Source organism: Channa argus, chromosome 10, assembly GCF_033026475.1.
Source record: "Channa argus isolate prfri chromosome 10, Channa argus male v1.0, whole genome shotgun sequence".
Taxonomy (NCBI): domain Eukaryota; kingdom Metazoa; phylum Chordata; class Actinopteri; order Anabantiformes; family Channidae; genus Channa; species Channa argus.
In genome coordinates this window covers 19,109,312-19,133,628 of record NC_090206.1, presented here as the reverse complement: position 1 = coordinate 19,133,628, position 24,317 = coordinate 19,109,312, and the positions used below count along the sequence as shown (strand labels likewise).

Genomic DNA, 24,317 nt, shown 5'->3' with positions numbered 1-24,317 from the left:
AGCTCTTTTAAAAGTAACTTTTTATTCATAGTATATATTACATTAGCATGACCATGTCACATTATGTATGGTATTGTGTGTGTGTGCGCGTGTGTGTTGGGTGTGTACGTATGTTTTGCATTTAATCAGCTTACAGAATCAGTACATTTGGACCCAAGATATTGTGTAGATGTACTATTGTCTTCATTTAAAGGTATGATTTAATGTAGTTATGTCTTATACAATATGTCCAAATTATGGACATTTGCCTCATGCTTTCCTAGGTGTCTGTTAAGTATACAGGTATGTTCTTAAAGAAAGAGTTTTTATATGCAGTTATGTTAATAAAGACTCAAACAAGGTTAGAAGAACAAGGGGAAAAAGGTCTTTGAGGCAAGGACGAGAGCTCTCACGAACATACTGTAGGTGACACCTTCCAATGACCTCCAATACTGCAAAGTAGGAAGACTCTGAGACAGTTTTAGTTTTTTTTCAAAGACACACAGATGGACAACTAGAGGAACATATTCAGTTTCTTCAAAACAATCATCTGTTTGCCACAGACATTCAGCAGATTTATGTTGTTGTTTTTTTTATATTAGTTTTAGCAGCTAGAGGTTGTAGTGTAAGAGTAGTGAGACGTAGATTGGAGTAGTGAAGTCTGGAGCTGGTGGGCCTTTGAATTTTAATGATAGCTCTGTAGCACTGTTAGCTAATGCTGTGAACTGTCATTCACTTGAGACCATCTTTTGTATTTTATATTCCATTGTGTTTTATGCACATTTTGTTTCTGCTTATGTGGTTACATTTTGTTTGGCTCTCACCCCCATTAGCGAGTAAAGTTGCCATGGCAATGTGCGCAGATAAATTGTGCAGGATGTAGTTTCTGAGAGAGGACTGAGGGAAGGGGTGTTTTTTTTTTCTTTCTTCTTTTGTTCTCATCAAGCATCTTCGTAGACTATACCTTCAGAATAAACTTGGACATACTGTAACTGCACAGTATGCGCATGGCCAAAGTCATACAGTCTGAAAAGTAGTACAGTCCCCACTCTGTCCAATGAACACATTATGTAAAACTCTTCTAATGCATTTTCCACTGCAGCAGTTTTGTGATGGTGGTAGCTAATTACAATATCTTCGACTCATTCCTGCCTCCAGCCTTTTGTGTTTTTATAAAGAAGGCTCAGCATTGTATATCTAGTAGGCTGAACTAGCTGTTGAAGCACCTACACACAGTCAGCACTCTCCTCCACTCTAACACTTATTAATGCTCATACAGTATCTGAAATTTTAGATATTTGAATCAGCATTTCTGACAATTGCCAACATTTTCCCAGTGTTTTGCGCAAAAGTATTTTTGGTCAAATCAAGAATTCACATAGCTGTTTCCTTAAGAGGAAATGGGGAAGGAATGTGATGGCAGGTTTCCCTTCAGTCAAATAAACATCTGTCAAATTGCCTTCAGCCGGTTTGAGATAAAGGGACAGATACACAAAGATGTGTCCCTTTTTGTAATGAACGATTAAAGTAATAGTTTGTCATTTATGGAAATGTTTTGACAACACTATGGTAGATCGCTTTATAAAAGCAAAAACATGGCATAACTATCTGTCAACATTCAGATGTTTTAAAAAACATGCACGTACCAGAATTTCTAAATATCAGTAATTAAATCTCACTTATTTAATATACAGTATCTAGTTTAATTATATTTCTGCCAGGAAACTATGTGGCACATAACACTGTAAAACAACATCTTTCTGTTTTCACAGTTGGCTTTGGTTTATCATGAACAAACTACATATAAGTTCCTTGTTCATAAGATTTACCCTGGGTTTATATTTACCACGTGGTTAATGGGTGTTGAAACAGGAATTTACATTATAGACACATGGTTTAATTTAAGTGTTTATTTTTGCTAATCCTGAATGACAAACAGAATAGATCAATCCACATATTTGATGCACAGAGGGGAATTCATTTGGTGTTTTGGTACAGACTCAAAATTAAAGTCACAACTATACCCACTCAGTTAATTAAGTGATGCTTTAAGGTTCCAAAATATCTTTTATTTGGCAAGCCCAACTTTTTATTAGTGATCATAATGGCTACAGCTAGATGCTTCTCTGTGCCAGCGTAAAATTTTAGTACCTTTAGTACACTTATTGGATTGATCAATGCCCAGTACAATGCGAAAGTCTGAGGAGCTCAGTGCAGGTTTGAGAAATGAGATTTCACATTTATACATACCAGGTATATCTGTCTGAGCCATTACTAAACAACTGCTAATTTGTAGGTCATCAGTTAAAATGGTTGTACTGTACTTAAATACAACTCACTGGGAAGTGTAGCCATTTTCCAAGATCTGAAAGAAGACCCAGACTGTCTTATTCAACTAACGAGACATTGGTTTAGATTTTCAGCAACAACCCAGAAACCAATATGGCACAGGTCTGACATGAGCTGGTTGCTCATGTCACCGTCTACTGTTAAACAAGGTTTACATTGGTTTGGCAAGCCCTTCCTCCAAAATTGACACCTTTTATAACTTGGCAGCTGACCACATGTATAAAGAACAAAGGTTTCTACAAAAGAGGTTTGTTTTAGAGCAGTAAAGGTGAAGCATTCAGCCCTAACAGCACTGTACCCTACTGTTAAGCATGGTAGTGTCAGCATCATGCTTTGAGAGGTTAATTGCCAGTGGAGCTGGTGCATTGCATAGAGTAAATAGAATAACGAAGAAGGTGGGTTGTCTCAAAAAAATCGGCATTACCTCAAAAAGCAGATGAACAGTTGAAACATTTGACACACTTGGGTGTTCCAACAGGACAAAGACCCCACACAGATATTAAAACTGGTTGTGGAATTGATGAGACAGGTTTTTGGAAAGGACTTCCCAAAGTCCTAAATTCAGCCCTATCGAAAATATGTGGACTGTGCTTATGTGGCAGAAAATCAATAGATTTAATAAAGCTCCAACAATTCTTCTAAGAAGACTGGTCAGATATAAAGAGTTCTGCCACAAGCTCGTTGATGGCTATCATAGCATTTACTAAAGGCTAAACTTACCAAGGGACATTTAACCAAATGTTAGGTATGCTGTCTTTGTACATTTGACACTGTACGTTAAATATTATATTTAATGACATTGCCATGACTTTGATCTCCATAATGAGTGAATGTAAACCTTTTAGATCTGGAATTACAAGAAAATAATATACTGTATACATTTATTTGCTTTGTCTTGTTACCAAATCAGTTCTTCCGCTCCTCTGTCTTTCTTTGGTCCTTCTGGTAGGCCAGATGAACTGGCTATAGCTTCATATCAAGTGACAGATGTGATAGATTCATTTATTGTTTGAGGCTGTTTTTGTAAACAGGGGTAACACCTGAAAAGGTAAATCATACGCGTTTTCACCCCTAAATATACCTTGTTTCTTAGTGGTAATTATCATTTTCTCCTCACTGATAGGTATGCACCTCAAAAAATGATTTCCTATTGCAATAAAACTCCTGAGACACCAGGGGACAGATGTATAAACATTGTGCATGCCAAGAAAATGTGTGTACACCTTTTCCTACACATAAACCTGTACGGAGTGGGGAATATGTTGGCATCTCACACATGCTTCAGACCTTGCATACTCACAATTTTCTAAAGGCAGCTCGATTAGGAGGAGAATGAACCTACATTATGATCATATACGCCTGTAAAGACTTAATTTACAGGCTTAATAAAATTTTGGGGGTGGTGGACTTTATCTTTCTGTTTCTTTACAGAAATTAATTTCCCCCTCAGGTTTTTTTATGTTATCCTTAACTGTGAAGTCGCCAATTTATAAAGTCTGTCTAAAAATGAACGCTATAAGTCAACAATGGATCATCATTTAGAAGTTAATAAATCAAAGCCAAAATGGTTTACTGTTATTTGTACTGGTGCTATATTATAAATTATTATAATTATTACAATTATTACAAATTGTTCTCAGCATATTTCTGTCTGTGTGCGTACACACTGTTCACACACTGACTAGTTTACATACTTGACTGTACTAAGCAAACGTATTTGGACGTTGTCCCTTTAAGTTCTTTTGTCATATAATAGAATCAAAATATTCAAGCTGTTCAGAATTTCCAACTTATTGACTTCCACTCTCCAATGTGCTGATACCCATTTTCTCTCTGGTCACAATGTCACTTTCAGACCTTTGTTTCATTTTGGTGAGAATAAAATCCTTGTTTGAAGTGAGACTGCAAGGTCATGCCATTTGGTTTGTACATCTCAAAGTTGAGTAACAGGAAAATAAACTCACCAGCATTGTATGAACTGTGATAATGGGTCTGATGTGTAATTTCTGAGTGATTTAAATTCTTTACTTTTATTGGAACTGTTAAACACAGTGACACATTAATTTCACTTGGTGACATGTTCATTACTGTGTGAAATGCTCTCTGAAATGAAATATTGGTGCCACCAAATTACGCACCCGTGCCACTAATGGGAAAATGTCACTGGTGGCAGGAGCAGAAAATAGAGCTCTTTTGGGAATTTTAATTTTAACCATCTCCTTTCCTGCTTTAATCCCAGCACGGTGTTACTGCAAAACCCTCATAACTACTTTTTGGTAATGTGTTTTTTGCGTTAGTTTAATGTCTAACACCAAATTTGACAGTGCGACAAATCAAACTCTCGTATGAGCTCTGCCGAAGGCTTGATTGCTGTCCTGTGCAACATTTGTATAGTCTACATTGTAAAATAAAAATGAAAAATCTCTAATGTGACAAATCCACACAATTTTTGAAAGTCTTATATATTTGTTTTAATAAATGCAATCCAAGTAATGCTAATATGTCAGTTTCTTTGTGTAAATTTCTCTTGCGGCTGAAAGGAACATACCATTGCAGAGGAGCCCACTGCAGAGACTTCGCTCTTTTAGAAAATCCTTACAGGGACAAAGAAGCCAGAGGCTCATAGAAGCACTTTTTTTTTCTTCACACACACAACGACCTCCTTCTGGGTCTCTGTCTCTTTGCCACTGGGCAGTCGTGGTGTAAATTATTGTCTTGGGTATAAATAGGCTGTCAGTCTGTCAGGGCCAGGTGGTCTAATCTGCCACTTTGGTGTCCTGCTCCCTGCCTGGCAAGGTGGTGTGACAGTTGTTTGCCCCCACATTAACATTGTCCTCAGTACCCACAGATGGGCCAGTTCTCATGTTGTGATGAAAACGTGACCTCAGTGACATTTATTAATCTCCTTTACACAGACACCTGAAAATTTGTCTTCACTTGGTTCTCCACATTTATGGAAATATCAGCAAAATATCTATGGAAAAATGTACTATTTAAGGTACCGTTAGTCATTTTTCAATTCAAAATGGCAAATATTGAATCGTTTCACCTTCTCAGATGTTAACATTTGTTGCTTCTCCTTGTCGTAATATTATAATGAATTAATCAAGTGTGAGTTTTGTTCTATTTGTCAGAAACTCCAATATTTTTAGGAAAATGTTTGGCATATTAAGTGGTTATCAGCCCTACTACAAACTGAAAATGGTTTCATATGTAGGTCTGCTCTTGTGCCATTTTCTTCCATTAGCTTTTCACGAAAGGCAAACTCTGCTTGTCATTCATGTCAAAGTTAAACTACACATTTTAGCTGTTTGTCAGACTACTTGCTGTTGTGCATTCAGTTATGCTGCCTTGTATCCAATCTCTTGCTACCTGGAAACAGCATGACTGCTAAATATTCAGCATAACAATGTTTTTTCCCTTGGTGACAGGTTTAGAGCAGCGGCAGCAGCACCCACAATCATTGTGGTTGGTTACTGTAACCTGCCTGTGTCTCTCTGGTGTACAGTACCTTAATTTTTTCAAGCCTGACTACTTGCTCTGTGTTTCTGAATGAGCAGTCCTTGGTATTTGTAGGGGGTGTTGATTGGGTTATTACGGCTGTAAAAAGATAAATGTATTTTATATGATTGCTAAAAACACTAAGTTTTTTTTCAGTCATTTCCCTCATATAAATTGTGTTATTTGGTAGTGATTCAAGTCTAAAGCCCCCCCCCATACTGTCTAGTTCCTGTGTTGTCTGTCTCCATCTCGCCTGTCATCACTTTCTCCCATCTTCAGTCGTCTCTCGTCAGAGGTGCCAACATGTCACCAGCCGTGCTGAAGTCTAATGGCTATGGGAACATTTTCTCTGACACCTGCAGCAAACATGAAGCCTGCTGGGCTGCTGGAAGAACAGAGGGAGGTTTATCTGGGATGGCAGGCCTTTCCTCCATCACCATGCCAATAGAGACAGCAGCACAGAGCTCAGCGCTTCACAGCCAGATAAGACCCCCAGACAAAGAGGCACTGCAGCTAGACCCCACTTACTACAATAGAGGCGAGAAAACAAGATATATGACTAATAACTTTTGACAGTTTGCTCCAGTTAAATACTTTCCTTTTGGCCTCTAAGTTTGTTCGTCTGTGCCGCTATCTAAAATATAAGTTTACAAGTTTACAACTAAAGGTATTCATAAAGTGAAACGGAAGTTACTCAGAGAATCCAACATGGCAGAAATGTTTCAGATTAAGGTAAATTACATTTCAGGTACAGAACACACATAGACCAGTATACAGAACATACTGTACCATATAATCTTGATTTGGTATATGTATAGCTCTGTCAGTCAGCAACGTCAAAAAGATTGTAGAGATAATGACCACATATGAACTATCTGATAAACCTGTTTAGCCAACCATGTTTAGCATTTTTCATTTTTGCAATTATGCGCATGGCCTAATCACACTGGCATTTTATTCAGACAACCAGTTAATTGGCACATTACTGTTGGCTGTAACCCAGCCAAAGATCATGCTTCAGAATAGGAGTGCAGTTTGTCTTTCATGTACTTCATGTACAACTGGTTTCTTCTGATTTACTGTTTACTGGATTCAAATTTGATGGTGTTGGTGGATGTCTTTTATTTGCAGTACCTTTTATTTGAGTTTTCTCATAATGGTAAAATTGTTGAGCATGAAGACTATATAAAAATAACAGGAGAAAGTCTGTTTATTTTCAGTAAAGCAAAATTACCATTTTCACTGCATAAACCTCTGCTCATTGCACAAGTCATTCTCTGTCACATTAAATGACAACTGTAGTAAATCTGACAATCTGACACTTGGATTTACTGCTACAAAATGCTACAAATGCAATTTTAAATGGTTAAAGGTTAATGCGCAATCATGTTTTCTTTTTGAGACATAATTGTGCAGATCAAAGAATATTCAAACACTGAATGCATGTGAATACTTGCAAAAATTAAAGAGCAGAACTTTATGCTTTCAGTAGTACTGACTGATGGCATAAAGCCAGTTATGCCGACAATAAAGCCACAGATTCTTTTAGTTATTTTTTTTTCCCACACTTGCAAGCAGCTTACATTTATCATTGCCTTCCTAGATTTACTGTTTGCAGTGTCCACAGGCTGCATTATATGTGCTGCATTCGCACTGCACCTTCACAAGTCCTTGTCGGGATATAGCCACAGCCAGAGCTCCAAATTGGAAAATGAGCTCTGTGTTTGACTAACCATGGCTGGCAAGCTTGACTCGCACAGTGCCACAACATGCAGAGTTATTCAGTCTCCGGGTGTAGCGCCTAATAGCCAGTTAAATCTGAGATAATATATGATGGGGTCGGCATCTTTTATGGCTTTTTCACATCTTCATATAATAGGAACACTTTTTATTAAATGAAATCAATCTTTTTAGTTGTTTTGTAGCTGTAAGTAAGTAAGTAAGTAAGTAAGTAAGTAGTGGTTTTCAGTAAGTGTGTAACTTGTTTATCAAAACCGTTTCTGGACTCTTATATTGTTAAACCTAACAATATTAGCCTTGAATTTAGTCTTTGATTTGAGGCACTGAATGGCTAATGCGTTAAAAGTAGTTATTGTATTGCAAAGTGGGTTTAAACATAACAATGGTTTATTACTTCACTGATGATGTGGCATTAAAAGAACAAGCTATTCACTTAGTTTCCTTGAAGGAAACTCATTTGGCAAGGGTCACCCCGTGTGACCAAAATGTTTGCTCAAAGCAAAAAGAGGGGAAAAAACAGATGATTCTGTTTGTTGTTGTTTGTTTTTTTTTTTTTTTTTTAAGTTATTTATTGTGTGTGACGGAATACGTGTTTGTGCTTGTCTGGCAAGAAATTAACTTTGTCACAGTAGCCCTAGACAATAGCCTGCAGGAATTGCTGAGCCTAATGTTGCACTCTGGGAACAGTAAAGTCATTTCGCTCCAGCAGACCACTTAATAGCTTTGGCTGATGCAGAGTTGGGAAATCCATCAGTCAATTGGGCCAGACAGAGATGAGCAGTCTTCTGAGTGCCAATATGCTTAGTGAGGAAACAGGCAGTAGGACAATCAAGCTTCTCTCATTAAGAGCTTGATTCATACAGTATAAAGACATCTAATTGGTTTTTATTAAACTACACAATATCAGGCAATAAAGTGCTTGATCCAACAGACGTGTGCTATTTGTGAATAAGAAAACATATAACAACAAGTATGACATTAGGTAACTAAGTTACCTAGGTAACACCAACGATGACCAATCAGAGCACGAAATTCCCATGTTACCTTCTTTTTAGCTATTTGTTATCTTCTCTGAGTTCTGTGTGTGACTGCTCCTCCTAGAGAAGTACAGCAACTGTCAAACACAGAAACAGGCTCAAGAACACAAATGTGATAAAACTTCCAATCAAGTTGGAACACCGTGTAAAATGTAAATAAAAACAGATTGCTGTGATTTACTATATCAGATGTTTAAACTAAGAAACACTGTCCATGCAGTACTTTCCATTACAGAATTGGGTCTGTTTTTAATGCAGTGCCGTCTGGGAGCCCAATGACCACAGCTATTGGGTTTTTTTAAATCTTAAAAGGATAGTATGTGCTACAGATTATGAAGTCCCTACTTTTTTTGAAATGTTACATACTTCTTAAGTTGTTGAACAATTATATATATATATATATATATATATATATAGTCTTGCACTTGCACACAGTGTGGTGAAGCTTGCCCCATCATTACTTCTGTAAGACTCAGCCTCTCTGGGATGCTGAGTTTTATACCTAATCATGAGGCTGACCTGTTCTCAGTAACCTCATTAGTGGGGAGATGAAGGTTTTTTTTTTCCTTTTCCAATCACACAACTTCTCCACTGTTTTGTTGCACTTATCACATCTTTTTTTTGTTTTGTTTTGTTTTGGCATCAAATTCAAAATAAGCATTTTAATTGGCACATTTTTCAAACAACAGCGGAAGTAATGTATTTTTTTTGTTTGTTTGTTTGTTTCAACATTGAGATATTGTGTATTTTCAACCTAAAGTATAGGTTAGAAGTGATTTTTTTAAATTGTTGGATAAAATTTTTATTTATACTACATTTTGCACAGCATCCCAGCATTTTTGGAAATGGGGTTAGTTGTTATCGGTATGTCTATTTTGTTTTCATAGTCAGTTATTACAGACACACCACAAGAGCAGTAAACATCTAGCCAATGCATTGACTAGGTAGCTTTAGAGATGTAAACTTGCATAGGCAGCACTACACGGACCCATGTGGAAAAATGTAATTCCAGTACCTGACAGCAAGTTATACATCTTTCCCTATTATCTTCCCTGGTTTTCGCAAAGAGCTCAGTAAGAAATAATCAGTTATGCACAATAAATGAGGACTGCAGCTGGACCCCATATGGCATAGATAAAAAAGAAAAAAAGAAACAAAAAAAAGAGCCGTCTTGCTGTAAGATTACAGAGGTGGGTAATCAAATACAGTCCCCCCCTAAAAGTCTTGGGATGGTGAAGCAAATGTATTTGTTTTTGGTTTACACTGGAGACCATCAAATGCTGCCGTGAATGGAGCTACATTTTGTGTCGCTTAATATATCAGAACTGTCATCTGGTATGTGCTGCTTCAAATGTGTTTTTTTTATTTTTTTTATTGTGCAACCAGACTTGCAACTACTCAGCTTCCCACATACATTGTGCCGTGTCTCTCATCTTTTCTATAGTGAAGCCACATTTTTACTCACTGAGGTCACACTGTGTTGCAGATTGTAACATTAGCCATGAATGCTAACTTGAATCCAAACAAACGAACATGATGTAGCGTTGATGCGCGTAGAGAGGTTCTTCTGGGCAGACAGCTAGGCATGGCCTTGCATACCTGTGTGTGTGTGTGTGTGTGTGTGTGTGTGTGTGTGTGTGTGTGTGTGTGTGTATACACACACACACACACACACACTATTCCCCCCAACCTCATACATGTGTAATGCCCTCCAACTTGTCACTGCATGGAAGGGGGGCAGACAGCCTGGCCCATTGTGCCAGTGTGACAACCCTTGGTTGTCAGTCTGTTAAGCTCCCAGCTAACCTTGGTGTCAACACTCTTATTTGACTGGTTAGGATTGCAGACACATTGCCACCAAGAAGGTAAATTACCTCAGGTAGTTTAATCAGCCATGACGATGGTACTGGGCAGTATTGAGGGAATTGGTATTCATTGTGTTCCATAATGAATTATTTCTACTTTGCTACGAGGTTGAGCTAGATTTGGTAGCATGAGGAGTGAGGACTGCAGTGTAAAACTCTTTTATTATCATAGCAGCAAAATACATCTCATTTAACATTTTATTGTTGTAGTTATTCTAAATCATTGTTTCAGATGTTAGACATCATTGTCACAGTGTAGTGCTGTGTATATAGGTATAGGTGCAGAAATAATTAAAACAACTTTTGATGTTTTTTTTTCATTTTGGTTTCATAATACCTGTTAAGTGAGACACCCACTGTGTGTCGCATCCTAACTTATCCCTTGGTTTAACGTGGAGCAGCACATTCTTCCTATGAGTGGTGGTTTCTCTGTTAAGATTAGCTAATAAGCTGTTAAGAGAGGAGCCTGTATTGAAGAGCAGAACAGACTCATCTGCTTTTTTCAATCAGCGGCTGTGCACTCTGTTTAGGGCATGGAGAGAACCCAACGGACCGGCCGAATGAAAATGCCTGCTGTTAACGTGTACTCAGAGAACAGACCATATTCTTTCATTATTATAGTGATCACAGTCATAGTGTGACAGTTGAATTTTGATTATTCTTAATAGTACTTCTTTGCAGCATAAAACGTGCTGTAAACTGAGGTGCCCTGTGACAACTTAAATCTTTTTATTTCTGTGAAAAGATATGGAACAGTGTGCATCCAGTCCATGTGGTGCTGGCACAGGCAGAAACAGAATCTGTTAAGAGTGAGACAGCTGCACACTCAGCTTCTATTGCATGACAACTAATTTAGGACAGGATTGTTCCTGTTTTAGCTGACTTTAATGCTAATTAGGAAAACTGTGACAGAGCTCACAGAATGAGAAAATTGTAGTAGTGTGGTACCTATTTATTGGTTTTGTACGGTGCAGAATGAAGTGTGCTGCTTGTGGTCACTGACTCTCAGCATGCCCCCCGCATGCTGCCAAGACCACAGGTTTTAAACAACTCCATATCCTGAAAGAATTGCCTGCTCTTTGATCCTCTTCCGATGATCTGTCCTTTACATTTCTTTGCAGATTTCCCTGCTGGAGTATTTTCCTACTTGGTACAAGTTCAATATTTTAGTCTGTATTTGAGAAGTCTGACCGAGACATCTCAGTTAAGGACAGGGGTAAATGACTGTAATGGCAGTATGGGCCTCCCTGTCCCATCATTTCAACTCTACGATGATTTAGCCTGCCCTCCTACCTTTGTTCCTAGACTTAAGTACTTATGACAGGGAGAGCTGAGCCCCATCTCCTTCACATGCAAGACTGCACTTTTAAACCTTTTATTTACCGAAGATTGCATGACTCAACACCTCTGCCCTTTTCCAGGGATAGCCACTCTACACCTTCACCCAGTTGCATATATTCAAACTAGGAATGTGTGTCATGCATATTAATTAAGACTATTATGCACTATAATCAAACTTTCAAGGATATTGCCTCTATTAAAGGACACAGTTTTAAAGAATTCTAAAGGTATAAAAGCCGTGACTTTTACAGAATGGAGGGTGAAGATAATTACCAAGACATTAAAAACATCACACTGTTGTTCCTCTTCATTTCCACATCTAGTCATCAGTCATTTACTCTTAATATTGTCATTAGGTTTCCTGTTTTCATAGTTTGGCTGATTAACATAATAAACTAATGGCATGCACCTAAGATTTCTTTCAGAATTTCTTTTTCCTCAGGGGACAAACTAATCCACACCGTAATAATTTAGCCACCTGAACAATTCTCTCTGTCATTCCAGCTGATATTAAATCTTGCTTATTTTCTTCTTTTTCAATGGAATTCTGTTTTTTTTGGCATCACCAAACGATACGCTGGGTTGTGGAGCTCACCGTGTCTGTGAGTAAGAGGGAGAAAATGATTTCCCCAACCTCCTCATTGGCCATGAATGCGAAGACAGCACGAGCCTACGGCTGTTAAACAACACTGACTGGCTCCCAGCCCATTTGCAAATTATGGAGCGAATGTCTCTCCCAAGACTGCCTTTTAACCAGCACTATGCCTGTCAGTTAACAGGGTCTTGTGGCTTAGAGACAAGAACTGTGTTTACAAATTATAAAAAGCAGTTTGGCCAGGTTCGTTAGTTTCTCTACTCCTTCGCTAACTTGTAAACACAATACCGTATGTTTGCATTGTATAACATTGCTTTAATATAAAACTACCATTACTCCAAAGCGCTTGGTCATATGTAAAAGCTTCCTGAAAACCTAAGAAGCAATTCTATTTGTTATTTGAAGACGCACACATCTGATTGCTTTCCTCACACTTAAGGGCTTGTTTCCTGTCTTGGGGTGATAGAAAATAGTGTTGTGTTCCTCTGCCTGTGTCTGATAACATTGTGGAAAATTGTTTTCCTGCTCAGTCTCAGCCTGAACCATGTCTGAACGTTGGAAGATGCACCCAACTTGTAACCAGTTTCTTTCTCTTTGATCGTTGTTTCGTGGAGAACAGTGGATGTTTTTGTTTTGTTCTCTCTGTTCTCCTGTAGGCTTCTCTCTGCCCACTGGCTTCTTTGCACTTTGTAAGTATTATAAATCTTTTTAAAACTTTGACATTGACAGTGTTAAATCTACAGTTATATCCATAGGTTAACATCACCACGGCTGCACAAGATCATCAGTCGGTAGAAATGCTATACAGATGATTTGTAGCACACATATTTCTTCTGTTGCACCATATTTATTACCTCCTCTTGACAGGAGTGAATGTCAGTAGTTTTAAAAAATGTTTATATAAACTGTTTCTGAATCAGTTCTTTTTCAGAAAGAAATCATTTTAACAGTTACGCCAAAAGAAAATCAATAACCATGTCTTTAACAAAGGCAGGCAGAAGGCACAAATTTCTCGGTATGCTCTTTTTTTAAAATGTATTTAGAACTGTTACATTGTAGCATCACATGGTGCCGTCATCTTTTCCACATGTTGTTTTTCTGTTTGTAGAAAAGCTTGAAAAACTGTCATCCCCTCTCCATGTCAGTGGGGGCTCATTAACAAACAAACACTGTATTACATGATTGCATGTTTGTGTGGGAACACTTATGATTGCGTTTTTAGTATATACTATAGTGTTTTCTTTTTTATTGTATGCAGTTGTTAAAAGTATGAATTATTTTGATTGTAGAGTATGCACAATTTGTAATTGTAGAGATAGAAAATAATCACATCACTACAAACATGATAGTGCTGCTCTCCACTGTAGCTGTTTCATTTCTAGAACCAACATGCTGCATGTGTAGCTGCAAAGGTTTTATTTGCCATTACTCATATGTGCATCCAAACAACCTTAAACTCTGGTAACTGATGTGAGCCCTTTTGGAATTACTAGTTGTTCTGCAGTAACTGATTATACCATATAATGTAATATTCATCTAGGCAAGTACAGACATTTGCTTAAGATAATATTGGATAAACATTTATAGTGTCTCGTGTTTTTACTGACTACACATCTTAAAACATGGGAAATCATGACGTTTACTTCACTGTACTAGTTCATGCAGTAAGACTGAATTTAAATTTGATATATCAAAGAAAATATGCAATGTGGTGCCAAAGCTTTGACCAGATTATATCAGAATATGTTACTAAAGCTTTTTTCTTGTTTCATTTTCCCCTTTGAAAATACAGACCACAAAATAAGTGGCCAGTGAAAGTTTTATACTAAATTGCAGCACCAGTGAAAAAGGCTATGTGCAGTAGATGCTCACTACAGAGGTACAGTAAACCGTTGACATAAAATTAAATGTAACATTATCACAATGCCACAAATCCTAAAAAGTTAAACAAAAAGAAATCCTGGATAGATGTTTGTTTGAAACCATTTCAATATGGATTTCTGTAGAAATGGTATTCGGGTTATGCTTTTTACACTCCTGGATCACTTGGTTCTCTTTTTATTATTTCCAGACATGTGAAAACCTCCTGGCCTTTATTTTGTTGTCCCTGCTTGGAAGATGAGATACTTTATCAAGGGAGATAAGCATGCAGGCTGAGGACAGCTATAGGAAAGAAAAGGTACACGAGAGCTGCTTGTGAAGTACCGATCAGTTCTTGTGAAGTTGGTATGATTAATCCAACGCTGTGAATTGTTGCAGAGGGTGATTTGGTTTGTGCCTTCCCAGGCTGCAGTTTCCCTGCTGTGGAGACAAAAGATGAATGGACCTATCTGGGCTATTATGGGGTATCTCCCCTTTACATCACTACAGGGGCCAGTTGATTCAAATAATACTCTCTTCACTGAGGGGATCCACTAATCCCTGCTAGACATTGGTGTAAAGCCTCATGCGTTGGTCAAGATGACTAATGTGTGTGAAAATAAATATGTTAATACTATATACTTACACAAGGCTAAACACATGGAATAGTGTCTGGATGATAAATGTGTGTAGGAGGGAATGCACAAGAAGCATGTCATCTAATGGCATTTTGAAGTAGTAAAAGTGACTTTGTTAGTTTACAGTACCGGTCATTAATAACAATCTTGTATATGATGCCCCTGAGATTTTAGAAGAACTTAGACCAAATGATCATTATCCTATATCTTTATTATGCAGCTTTTCCTGAACTTGCTGCTTTTCTCATTTTGGCAAACAATTAAAGTTGCATTTCTGCTACAAAAATCTATTTTTTTTTCTTCATTTCACCAATTGTCTCAGCAAGTATGTCTGCATAAATCTCTACATCTAGAGCACTATTTCCCCAGCTTTTGTGCTTTACTCTGAGGCTGGCATATTAAGCGTGCTGGATCTGAATCACAATTTCAGAGACGGATTTCAAAGGCCAGTGTGAAACTTTCCTCAAAGCTTCTATTTCATTCATAATCATTTGTATACACATTTCCTCAAGTTAGCAGCTCAAGCTTTTTCTAAGTATAGAAAAGTAGTTTAGAGCTGAGTATGTGGAAATGAAAAATGCTGGTAATAACAAATATAATGGGGAAAGTGGGTGCCTTAAGAGTGATGAATGCCATTTGTTGTTGTGCCCACAAAAGACTTTAAAAACAGATTTTCCTTGCATCCCCTCATTAGGAAAACTCTTAGTTTCACAAATTAAAATAACTGTCATTATTCTTCCAAGGTTTAAGCTAATGCTATTCTGATGGAGAATAAGTAGCCCTCTTTCCCCACAGTGGGAGTAAGTGCACTTTCTTTTTTGGCATTCATTCTCCTGTGGGGGTTGCCATTACTGTGGTGAATGGTCAGCCCACATTTTTAGCAGTTTTACTGGTCCAAACGCCTAAGTGGAAGAGGAGAACATACTTTTATCACATAATATGGCCTTCTGTTTGCAAGTGTACCACTACTATAGTGACACAAAACACTGGTAAACAGCCAGTCTGAGTATTTAACATATCCGTGCTTATCTTTAAATATTCTGATCTGTTGTTTTATGTCTCTAAGTGTCTCAGTCAGTATGTAAATGTTTATTTGTTTTACATTTCAGTGCAAAAGTCTGCATCTCTTAATATTGTCAAAAAGAATAAAACAAGGTTTGTTTTCATTGACATAACATGCACATTGAGCCAGTACAAGTGTTCTTTCATCAGAAATTTAAGTACGTGTTTACTTTATCAAGGAGGATCTATCTCCTATTTTTACCCTTCATTTGTGTATTGATCTTCAAATTGTGTGTTGATCAACAGTCATTTGCTTGATTATTTGCTTTATTTGTCTGACCAACAGTCTAAATCCTCAAGATCCCTAAATTCTTCTTTTTTGATTATTTGGATGTTTGTTTCAGCCTCATTCTTTTTAATGTTTGAATGATATTATTTATGAGTGAGAAGCACAATACTAATGAACTGAATATCAAATTAAAAGTTGGCAAATATTTAGTCAAGTCCTAGAACCTACGGTAAGACTGCAATAAAAAAAAATGTCCTGCTAATGTGTCCTTTCAACAAGAATTCAGAAGCTGCTGTCAGCAGAGAGGAGCGAGGTTTTGGGATCACTGTGACCTTCTCAGTGGCCTGAGAGTGTGTTGGCATGGCATGACTGATGCAGATTATCATAGCCGGAGAAAGCCAATTACTCTGGTCATCATGGCACCCTCAGGGCCCCTCTCAGTGGAATGAAATGCATTACAGAATTCTCTGTGCATCCTTCTGGCAGCGTTTTGTATTTCCTCTATGCTGATCCCTTCAGTTTGAGTGTTAATAGTGCAGTCAATGGGACCCTCCCGCACCTCAGAGCCCTCTCTGGCTCGGATGAGCTTCTGCTCCACAAAGCAGAGAGGTCGTGCCTTTTGCAGAAGCGGATGAATTACATTCTCTCTTGTCTTCTCTCTCTATTCAAGACAAAGCTTTTTTATTTTGGTCCTTTCTTAACTGCTCCCCTCAGTCAGCATCCTTGAATGGCTACAGAATGAATAGGCCAAGTTGCAGAGTTGTGAGTGGAAGATTCTTCCGTGGCATTTTTATGAGCAGTACAAGCAGCAACTGATAAGACTTTTTTTATCTTTGGTTTTGTTTTCCAGATCACTTTTGGTTCAAGACCAGAGAAGCTGAAATCAAACATACGCTGACGACGATGTACAAAGACCTCAGATCAAGTCGTGTCACAGGTGAGAGGCCAGGGTCAGGGTTTGTTATCCTTACTACATTAGGAGGACCCATTTAAATTGGCAGCTAAAGTCACACTCAGAAGAATTTTAACAACATTGGGGAAGTCATATCTGAGAAGATGATACATTATTTGGGATTCTGGGACAGTGGACTTTGTTTACACCTGTGTGAAATTGTGAGAATACACATGTGCTGGGTAGTTGTTGGCCACGGATTGCATCAGTTTACTGCCCTCAAACTAGATACCTTAGACTTGTTTTGCCATTAAATACTGAAACCTCTCGGCAATTTGCAGGCTGACAAAAAAAAACAGTATCTCTAGCAAACAGCCAAAGATAGTTTCACTCTCAAAATACTTTATTTACTTAGAAACTGAAAAGGTTTTATTCAACAACATCACATGTTTAGCCCACGTAGACTTCGGTTTTGATTGGATTGGCTTAACAGCATTTTGTTTGGTCAGATGTTAGATGCAAATTATGGATCAGGAAACCCTGAGATGGTCACACATTTATTCTTCCTTGCTGCAGTACAGTGGAATTTCCGAGGCGCTTTGCTTCTCTGACACTTGTATACTGTTTATTAACTATGCTGCTTGCTTTGGGAATGTTGCTCTGTTGGTTAGTCACTTCACTTTGCATCACTTTTTCCCAGACGGGAGATTGAAATGCTGTAAAGATATTTTCCAGGTGATGAAAGCTATTTACTGTGATGATAGGCTTTTGTTTTAATGCTACCATGATGTTGAAATTCTTATTTTTAAGTGAAAAGTCTTGATCAGTTGTTTTAAACTGATGGTGACACATGAACCACCACTCTGAAGCCTGTTTCACAAATGAACTCCGGACAATGTCAGGAGAATTGAGTTGCGTTTCACACATGTATTACACATGAGATTGCACGAGTGAGAAGCGCCCGCACAGGAGTGCGTCGTTCATGGGCATACGAGGCACAACATGGTAGAAAAGTTAGGCTGTTGAAACAGTGTTTCGTTTACAGCACATAGGAGCATCTACTTAAAAAAAAATTTTATCACTTGACTAATGTGGGAGTGATGGAAAAGACACCAACAAGCCCAATCACTCTCTTTTAATCCTCCCGACATTTCGGGACAGAGCAGCATGCTGCGTGCACAAGCACACCTACATAGTACGGACAATGTACTAGGGTGGGTCAAAGGATAATGTCTGGAAAATGTCTGGAGCGTCTCAGTCTCCTGATGTCAGAATTCCAGTGCATGTCGGAAAGGTGCTGGAGTAAGAAGCAACTTGAGGATGACTACTGTGAGGTAAGGGGTTGAGATTAGGTTTTTTCATACTTCATCAAAAGGCTTATTTGTTGGCAACATTAAATATTAATTTGTTTTGCATATCAGTAAACTAATATCTGGACGTTATGTTGGGATTGTATTCCAACATTAGCAAAACACAGGCTACTAATGACAAACTAGATGGGAACTATTTTAATTGTGGAATTTTAGGTATTTGCATCATTTAAAAAAAAAAAAATTCAATGAATGTGGCTAAACTAACTAACTTTATTATTGATTGCATGTTCATGGACCAATCACAATTCTGGTTAAAAACCCTTTGGTCTAGACTGTTATTGGATGGGTTGCTACAAACTTTCATTCAGACATTCATGTTCCCCTTGTGGTGAATTTTAGAATTGAAAGTCTCTGGATTTTTTTATCCATCATGCCTTTGGTGTACTTTATGTGCTAATTGCCAAATCTTAATATGCTAATAAGCTAAAGTGAGTTGGCAAACACGATAAACACTGTACCTGCTTAACATCGGTGTACAAGCATTTTCCTCGTGAGCGTTTTGGCATGCCACCACTATGACTCCTTAACTCCTAATCTTGTTATCATATCTCCACATCAGCTATAGCTGCTACTGCATTTGCATCACACCAAGATTATGAAAATATAGCAAAAGAATTAATTAACTGGACAGATGTTACATACAGTAATGATGTGCAGAGAAACTGCAGTGTGTAGACTACTCGGTATGTATTACATTAGGAATGGCATTATTAAAAATCGGCAAGCTGTTGTTGCCTTTTTGAAAACAATGGAATCGTACAGTAGACTGAGAATAGAAATTGAACCGAGTAAGAAAGTGACAGATTGCTTAAGAGAGAGGAAACAGAGGGGGAATGAAAAGCTTCTTTCTTGCTGGGCTTTGGCCGATGAGTGTGTCCTTTCCCATTACGCTCACACAGCGCAATATGCAGGTCAGTCAGGTGATAATGAATGCTCTGTCTGGTACTTGGCCTTTCTCCCTCCCTCTTGCTTGTCTGCTTTGCTCTCTCTGTTATATGCTCTCTCGGTCTTCAACTTTGTACATTGCCTGGGTTTCTACAGTATCTAGTAGATTTTTCATTTTAATTATCTAGCGATCTTTTCTTCCTCTGCTCAGGAGTGTTGGGCAGTTTAGATGTGTGTCCATTCACTTTGTGAGACAATTTAGATGTCAAGTTTTGTGTGACTTTCCTCATGAATTAAACACTGAATTCAGCTCAGAGAAGCTAATTTTGTTAGATTGTTATGAAGAAAAAGAAAAGACCATTTGCTTTAGTGTCCTCAGTGCACTATGAATCGGATGAACTAATCCAATTCTGTGCACACCAGTCCCCACTAGATGAATGTCTGCCGCTGGAGATGTCTTTAGCCAGCATTGGGCTAAAATACATGATACTGGATATACCATTTGATAGGGTGATATTTCTAGCAACCAATAAAATGTAATTAAAATGAATTAATAAAATATACTTCCACGTCATGTTTTGGTGAGTGGGGAATAAATGATCTAAATATAAACTAAACACGAGTTATTTCAGCTATTGAGTCAATTTCCCTTTTATTGTAATATTATTTCAAGTTGAAAAAACTATTTTTGAACCTGAAGATTGTGATGGTTTAACTTTAAAATCCTTTTTTATAAGTGCACCAGTTCGTAAGTCGCTGATCAAAATGTTTGCAAATGAGAGGGAATTAAAAATAATTAGTTTTTCTTTTTTAACTGGTACAAATGTTTCTATTGTTTGAGTGAAAGGTGAAGTTAGTGCACTTAACTGCACCCAGGAAGTGAAGTCAGATAATACAAACAAGAAGTCAGTTTTAATGTCTATATGCAGTAGTTGGCTGTTAGTTTAGACTGCAGCAAAGAATCCTGTGATGCTAAGAATGAAACATTTTTATTTAAGTAGCATACATTAGGTAATGTCCTTTGTCATCTTAAGAGATTTCTTTAAAGTGGTACTTTGTGAAAAATTCCCTTTTTAAAAATATGAAATGCTGTATAACAAAGGTGAATCAAATTTTATCCATAAAACATGACATTGAATAATATGCAGATGACCTAGTAATGTTTTATGCCAAATTGCAATATGTAGTTTCTATCGTTATTTAGGATTTGCATCACTATTGTGGTACAGATGCGTTGTGTATTCCTGTTGGAATACTTTAAAGGAGGTTCTCAAGTTCCTAGAATCAAAAACAAAGGAAAGAAACAGTAGTTTCTTTGTCCTAGAGAAAATAAAGTATTCCAAAAGGACTGTTTTAGCATCCTTTTGACCCACAGTTGCTATTCAAAATGACTACAAATTCAACAATTACCAGTCACCACAAGAGGAATGGCTGTTATATGACTAATACTTGGCAAATACAAAGAATAAAACTGCTTGTTTAGAAACAACATCATTTGGTGTGCACTAATTTTTAAATGGGGCTTTCTGAAGATTTACAGCTACTTTCATTCGGCATAGCAGCAAAAACGATAGATATGCAAATAAAAACAAAGTATTGCTCTTAAGAAACTGGAAACTCAGTTGAGAATCAAATGTAAACTTCCAGTTTTTTCTTGTGTGTTCCATATTCTTGGCCAGTTTTGTGCTGCTGTCTCAGTGGGAGGTAGAGTCTTGGCTAAAAGACATTACCTGCCTTAGTGTTATGTTGACTTAGGGGCAGTAAAGTTGTGAGCATGTATATGGCTGATATTACATTTGGTGCCAGAAATCACAAGCCGCTTGCTTGGCAGCACTGCTGCCAAAATGCACCACAGTGCCCACTTGCTCTCGTAAACTGCTTTTGCTGGTACCAGAGGACCTGCAGCATTTTAATGCAGCGAGGTAATGTTGTAGAACAAACACATTTTTCATCACCCCTTCTTGTGGCTATATTTGTGGCAGCTGCATGGTTTTTGAGTCAAGTGTCTCTTTGGCTGGGAATAATGATGATGTTAGAAACAACAGCAAGTGCTGTTAGAAACATTTCAGCAGTCAGAGGGGTTAACAGGTGTTTTGCACTGTGTTTGAGACCCATTTCCATCCACATTCATGTTGAGAGAAACTCTAGAGAGCGGCTATGCCTCCTGTTGGATTTATCCTAATCCCATTTCCAGAACAGATGCTGCCATCACCAAGGCACCTACAGTAACTCCCTCCTCTCACGTCAACATGCAATCTATGGCAAACATGGTTCTGCATCCCAAACATGCAGTGTTCAGTTACTTTCATGGTGCCTTGTCACTCCTCCACAGCTCATTAAATTCATCCAAGTAGGTACCCATCAGTATGTGAAGTGGGACATTTTGTAGTTCCCTTAATGAGGTGTGACTTAAGTTTTGGACTCACCTCAACCTTTGCTGTCCAGGTGATCATCTGCTAACCATCAATCAGGAGATATGGATATTAGGTAAGGAGGGAGGAGGGGAAGACAGGATAGGTAATTAGAAGGGAAGCATTAATGAAGATAAGAGGGCAAAGATAACTAGCAAGAACCCAAAAGACAGAGGTGTCCTCCGTCCACCAGGCACATTTCTGTGCTGGCTCACTTCCTCCACAGAGGGCAGTGGAGTTAATGGCATTTCTCACTTGTGTCTGAGCTACAAACACACCATTCATTGATCTGAAAATGGATGACACCAAATACCACTGCAGTCACTTTAAACTCATAGGCTTTCCGCTGAGCAGAACCTTTTTAAATATCATCCTCTCTCTCCACCTCTCCCTCTCCCTGTCTCTCTGAAGGCCTTGTGAAGCAGCTACCTGAACCCTGTTGTTTTGACTGCAAAGGGCATATTGATACAGTTTGGTGCACTCATACCAAGTGACTCTTACTGTGTCATTTGGCAAATTACACAACAGAGGCAGAGACACCGTGCCAACATCCCACTGGACAAATAGTAATAACTGTTTAGTGAAAAGGGAAGTATTGAATAAAACTAAGGCTAATTAAGGAGGTGATGCCTCTCAAAGCCCGGGTTAAGATTTTTACTGCAATTGTTGATGAGGCCCAATTTCCATTCAATATGGAGTAATTGAATTTTAACTATTCAGAATATGAGAGACTTCCATGTTAACTAAACAATGTATTGAGCCAGAGATTTGATCTAACTGGGTCGACCATTCTATATACATCAGCCACAGCATTAATGGCGCCTGGACGGCGCTGGCCATTACCAACGAGTGTCACATAAAGCATTGCAGCTTGCTGCGAGTGGAGCTGCACAGCCCCAGAGGGACCCTGTGCACCACGTTAACACCACTAGGTGGTATTAAAGTTGTGGCTAATTACTCTATTTTTGTTTCAAAATATGAGACTAAGATTAGCTGGATGATGATTCTTGTTATTTTTGAAACGTGGCCTCATGAAGTTTTTAATTTTTTTTTTTTTTTATATGAGCTGGTGAAACATTTCAGCCAGTGAACTTTTAAGGCAGGTAGTGTATTTAAATAAAGAGGTCTCTTATGCCACCAAACCCACTCATTCTCATCCAAAACCATAAAAGCAAACCAAGGCTGCTTTCATCTGCCGAGGCACAGAGTCAAATTAGTGTTTGATTTGACTGTTTTGCTACACTAAGCAGGCCACAGAAACATCATTGTTTAGGAAAAAAAAATCAAGACATCAAACAAACATCATTCCCCAGGGACAGTGAAATTGAATGAGAGCATGCACTGGCTGTTACTCATTACTACTGGCTGACAGGGGTAATTGAATTCTGCCTGGAAAACATTCACTTTATTTACGACAAGTCTTTTCTGGTGAAAATGTGGGCAGCGTAAAAGCCAGCTATCATTTGGTTGCTTTGCTTGTTTTTATATTCCTAAAAGCAGAAGATAAATAAATAAATCCTGACCGATAATGCTGTGTTTGTGTCTGTTGATGCTCGACTAAATTTGAGTTCACAGGACATGTGAAGCAGTGAATACAGTAGCCTTGTCCGTCCAGTATTTTTCAAAGCCTAGATTGATGTTTTGATGTTATATGCCACATGTCATGTCCCTGAAGTCTTCCCAGGCATTCACACTGTAGCGTAGTCTGAACGACACATTTTGGGAAATTGGATTGGTTGCCGCAAAACAGTTGAATTTTACCTTGGTGAGTCTTCAGAACTGTTAAATAAAAGTTTGAATGAAAAGTGGCTCGGATGCTCGGATGGAAATTGTACCGGCTGGGAGACATTGCCTACCAGCATCATTTTTACGTGTTTTCTCTGCTCTTGATAGGAATCTTAGAGTCAGCATTACGTAAATGGCACAACTTGATCATCTTTCAACAATGCTGGCTGACTGTAAATATGCAGACTCTATTTTCAAGGAATATCAGTGCATTTTGAGCAAACACTGTTGTTTGTTGAAAAAGAGAGAAGGTAATTTCTCTGAATCAGTAAAAGCTGTTCGGAGAGCCGCTGACGACATTTGCTGACAGTGGATGAAAGTCACGGACTAGTAATTTATTGTCAGAACTATTCTTTGAATCGGTCCAGCGCTTTGTTTGTAGAATAGGGTTCTTCTGGTTTTGCAGTGAAATGGAAACTAAGAACAATTTGGAGTTTTGGAAAAGGGGAATGGCACTCTCGCCTTTGGTAAATACTTTTATTTACCTTTTGAAATGATTTTGTGACTGCAGTGGAAACAGACTCATTGTTTGGGCAGAGGAGAAAATCATTTAACCTAGAAGATATTTTCCAAGCATATGCAAGGCTTTGTGACCTGAACTACGCAACCCCAATTTTTTTTGCTTGTATATAGTGTCTAAGCATATTTGTGTGCATTTGAAACCAGTCGATGCCTTAGAAATCACGTACCCAGTTTCTAGTGTGATAGATGCCCCAAGCTAATCCAGCAGCCTTTCAATAAGTCTTCCCTTTATAAAGGTATCAGTGTTCCAAAC

General features: G+C 38.1%; 1 protein-coding gene across 7 annotated transcripts in view; it reads left to right on the top strand.

Annotated features, from left to right (window-relative positions):
• Positions 1–24,317, top strand: part of enox2 (ecto-NOX disulfide-thiol exchanger 2) — a 152,524-nt gene that overhangs the window by 17,446 nt on the left and 110,761 nt on the right. For 6 of the 7 annotated variants that reach the window (XM_067518684.1, XM_067518683.1, XM_067518681.1 and 3 more), the window contains exon 3: positions 17,047–17,133. The exons of the other annotated variant lie outside the window; for it this stretch is intronic. In XM_067518684.1, coding sequence (XP_067374785.1) covers positions 17,100–17,133 — 34 coding nt within the window. In that variant the 5' untranslated portion in view covers positions 17,047–17,099. The remainder of the gene's footprint in view (positions 1–17,046; positions 17,134–24,317) is intronic. 7 annotated transcript variants of the gene reach the window in all.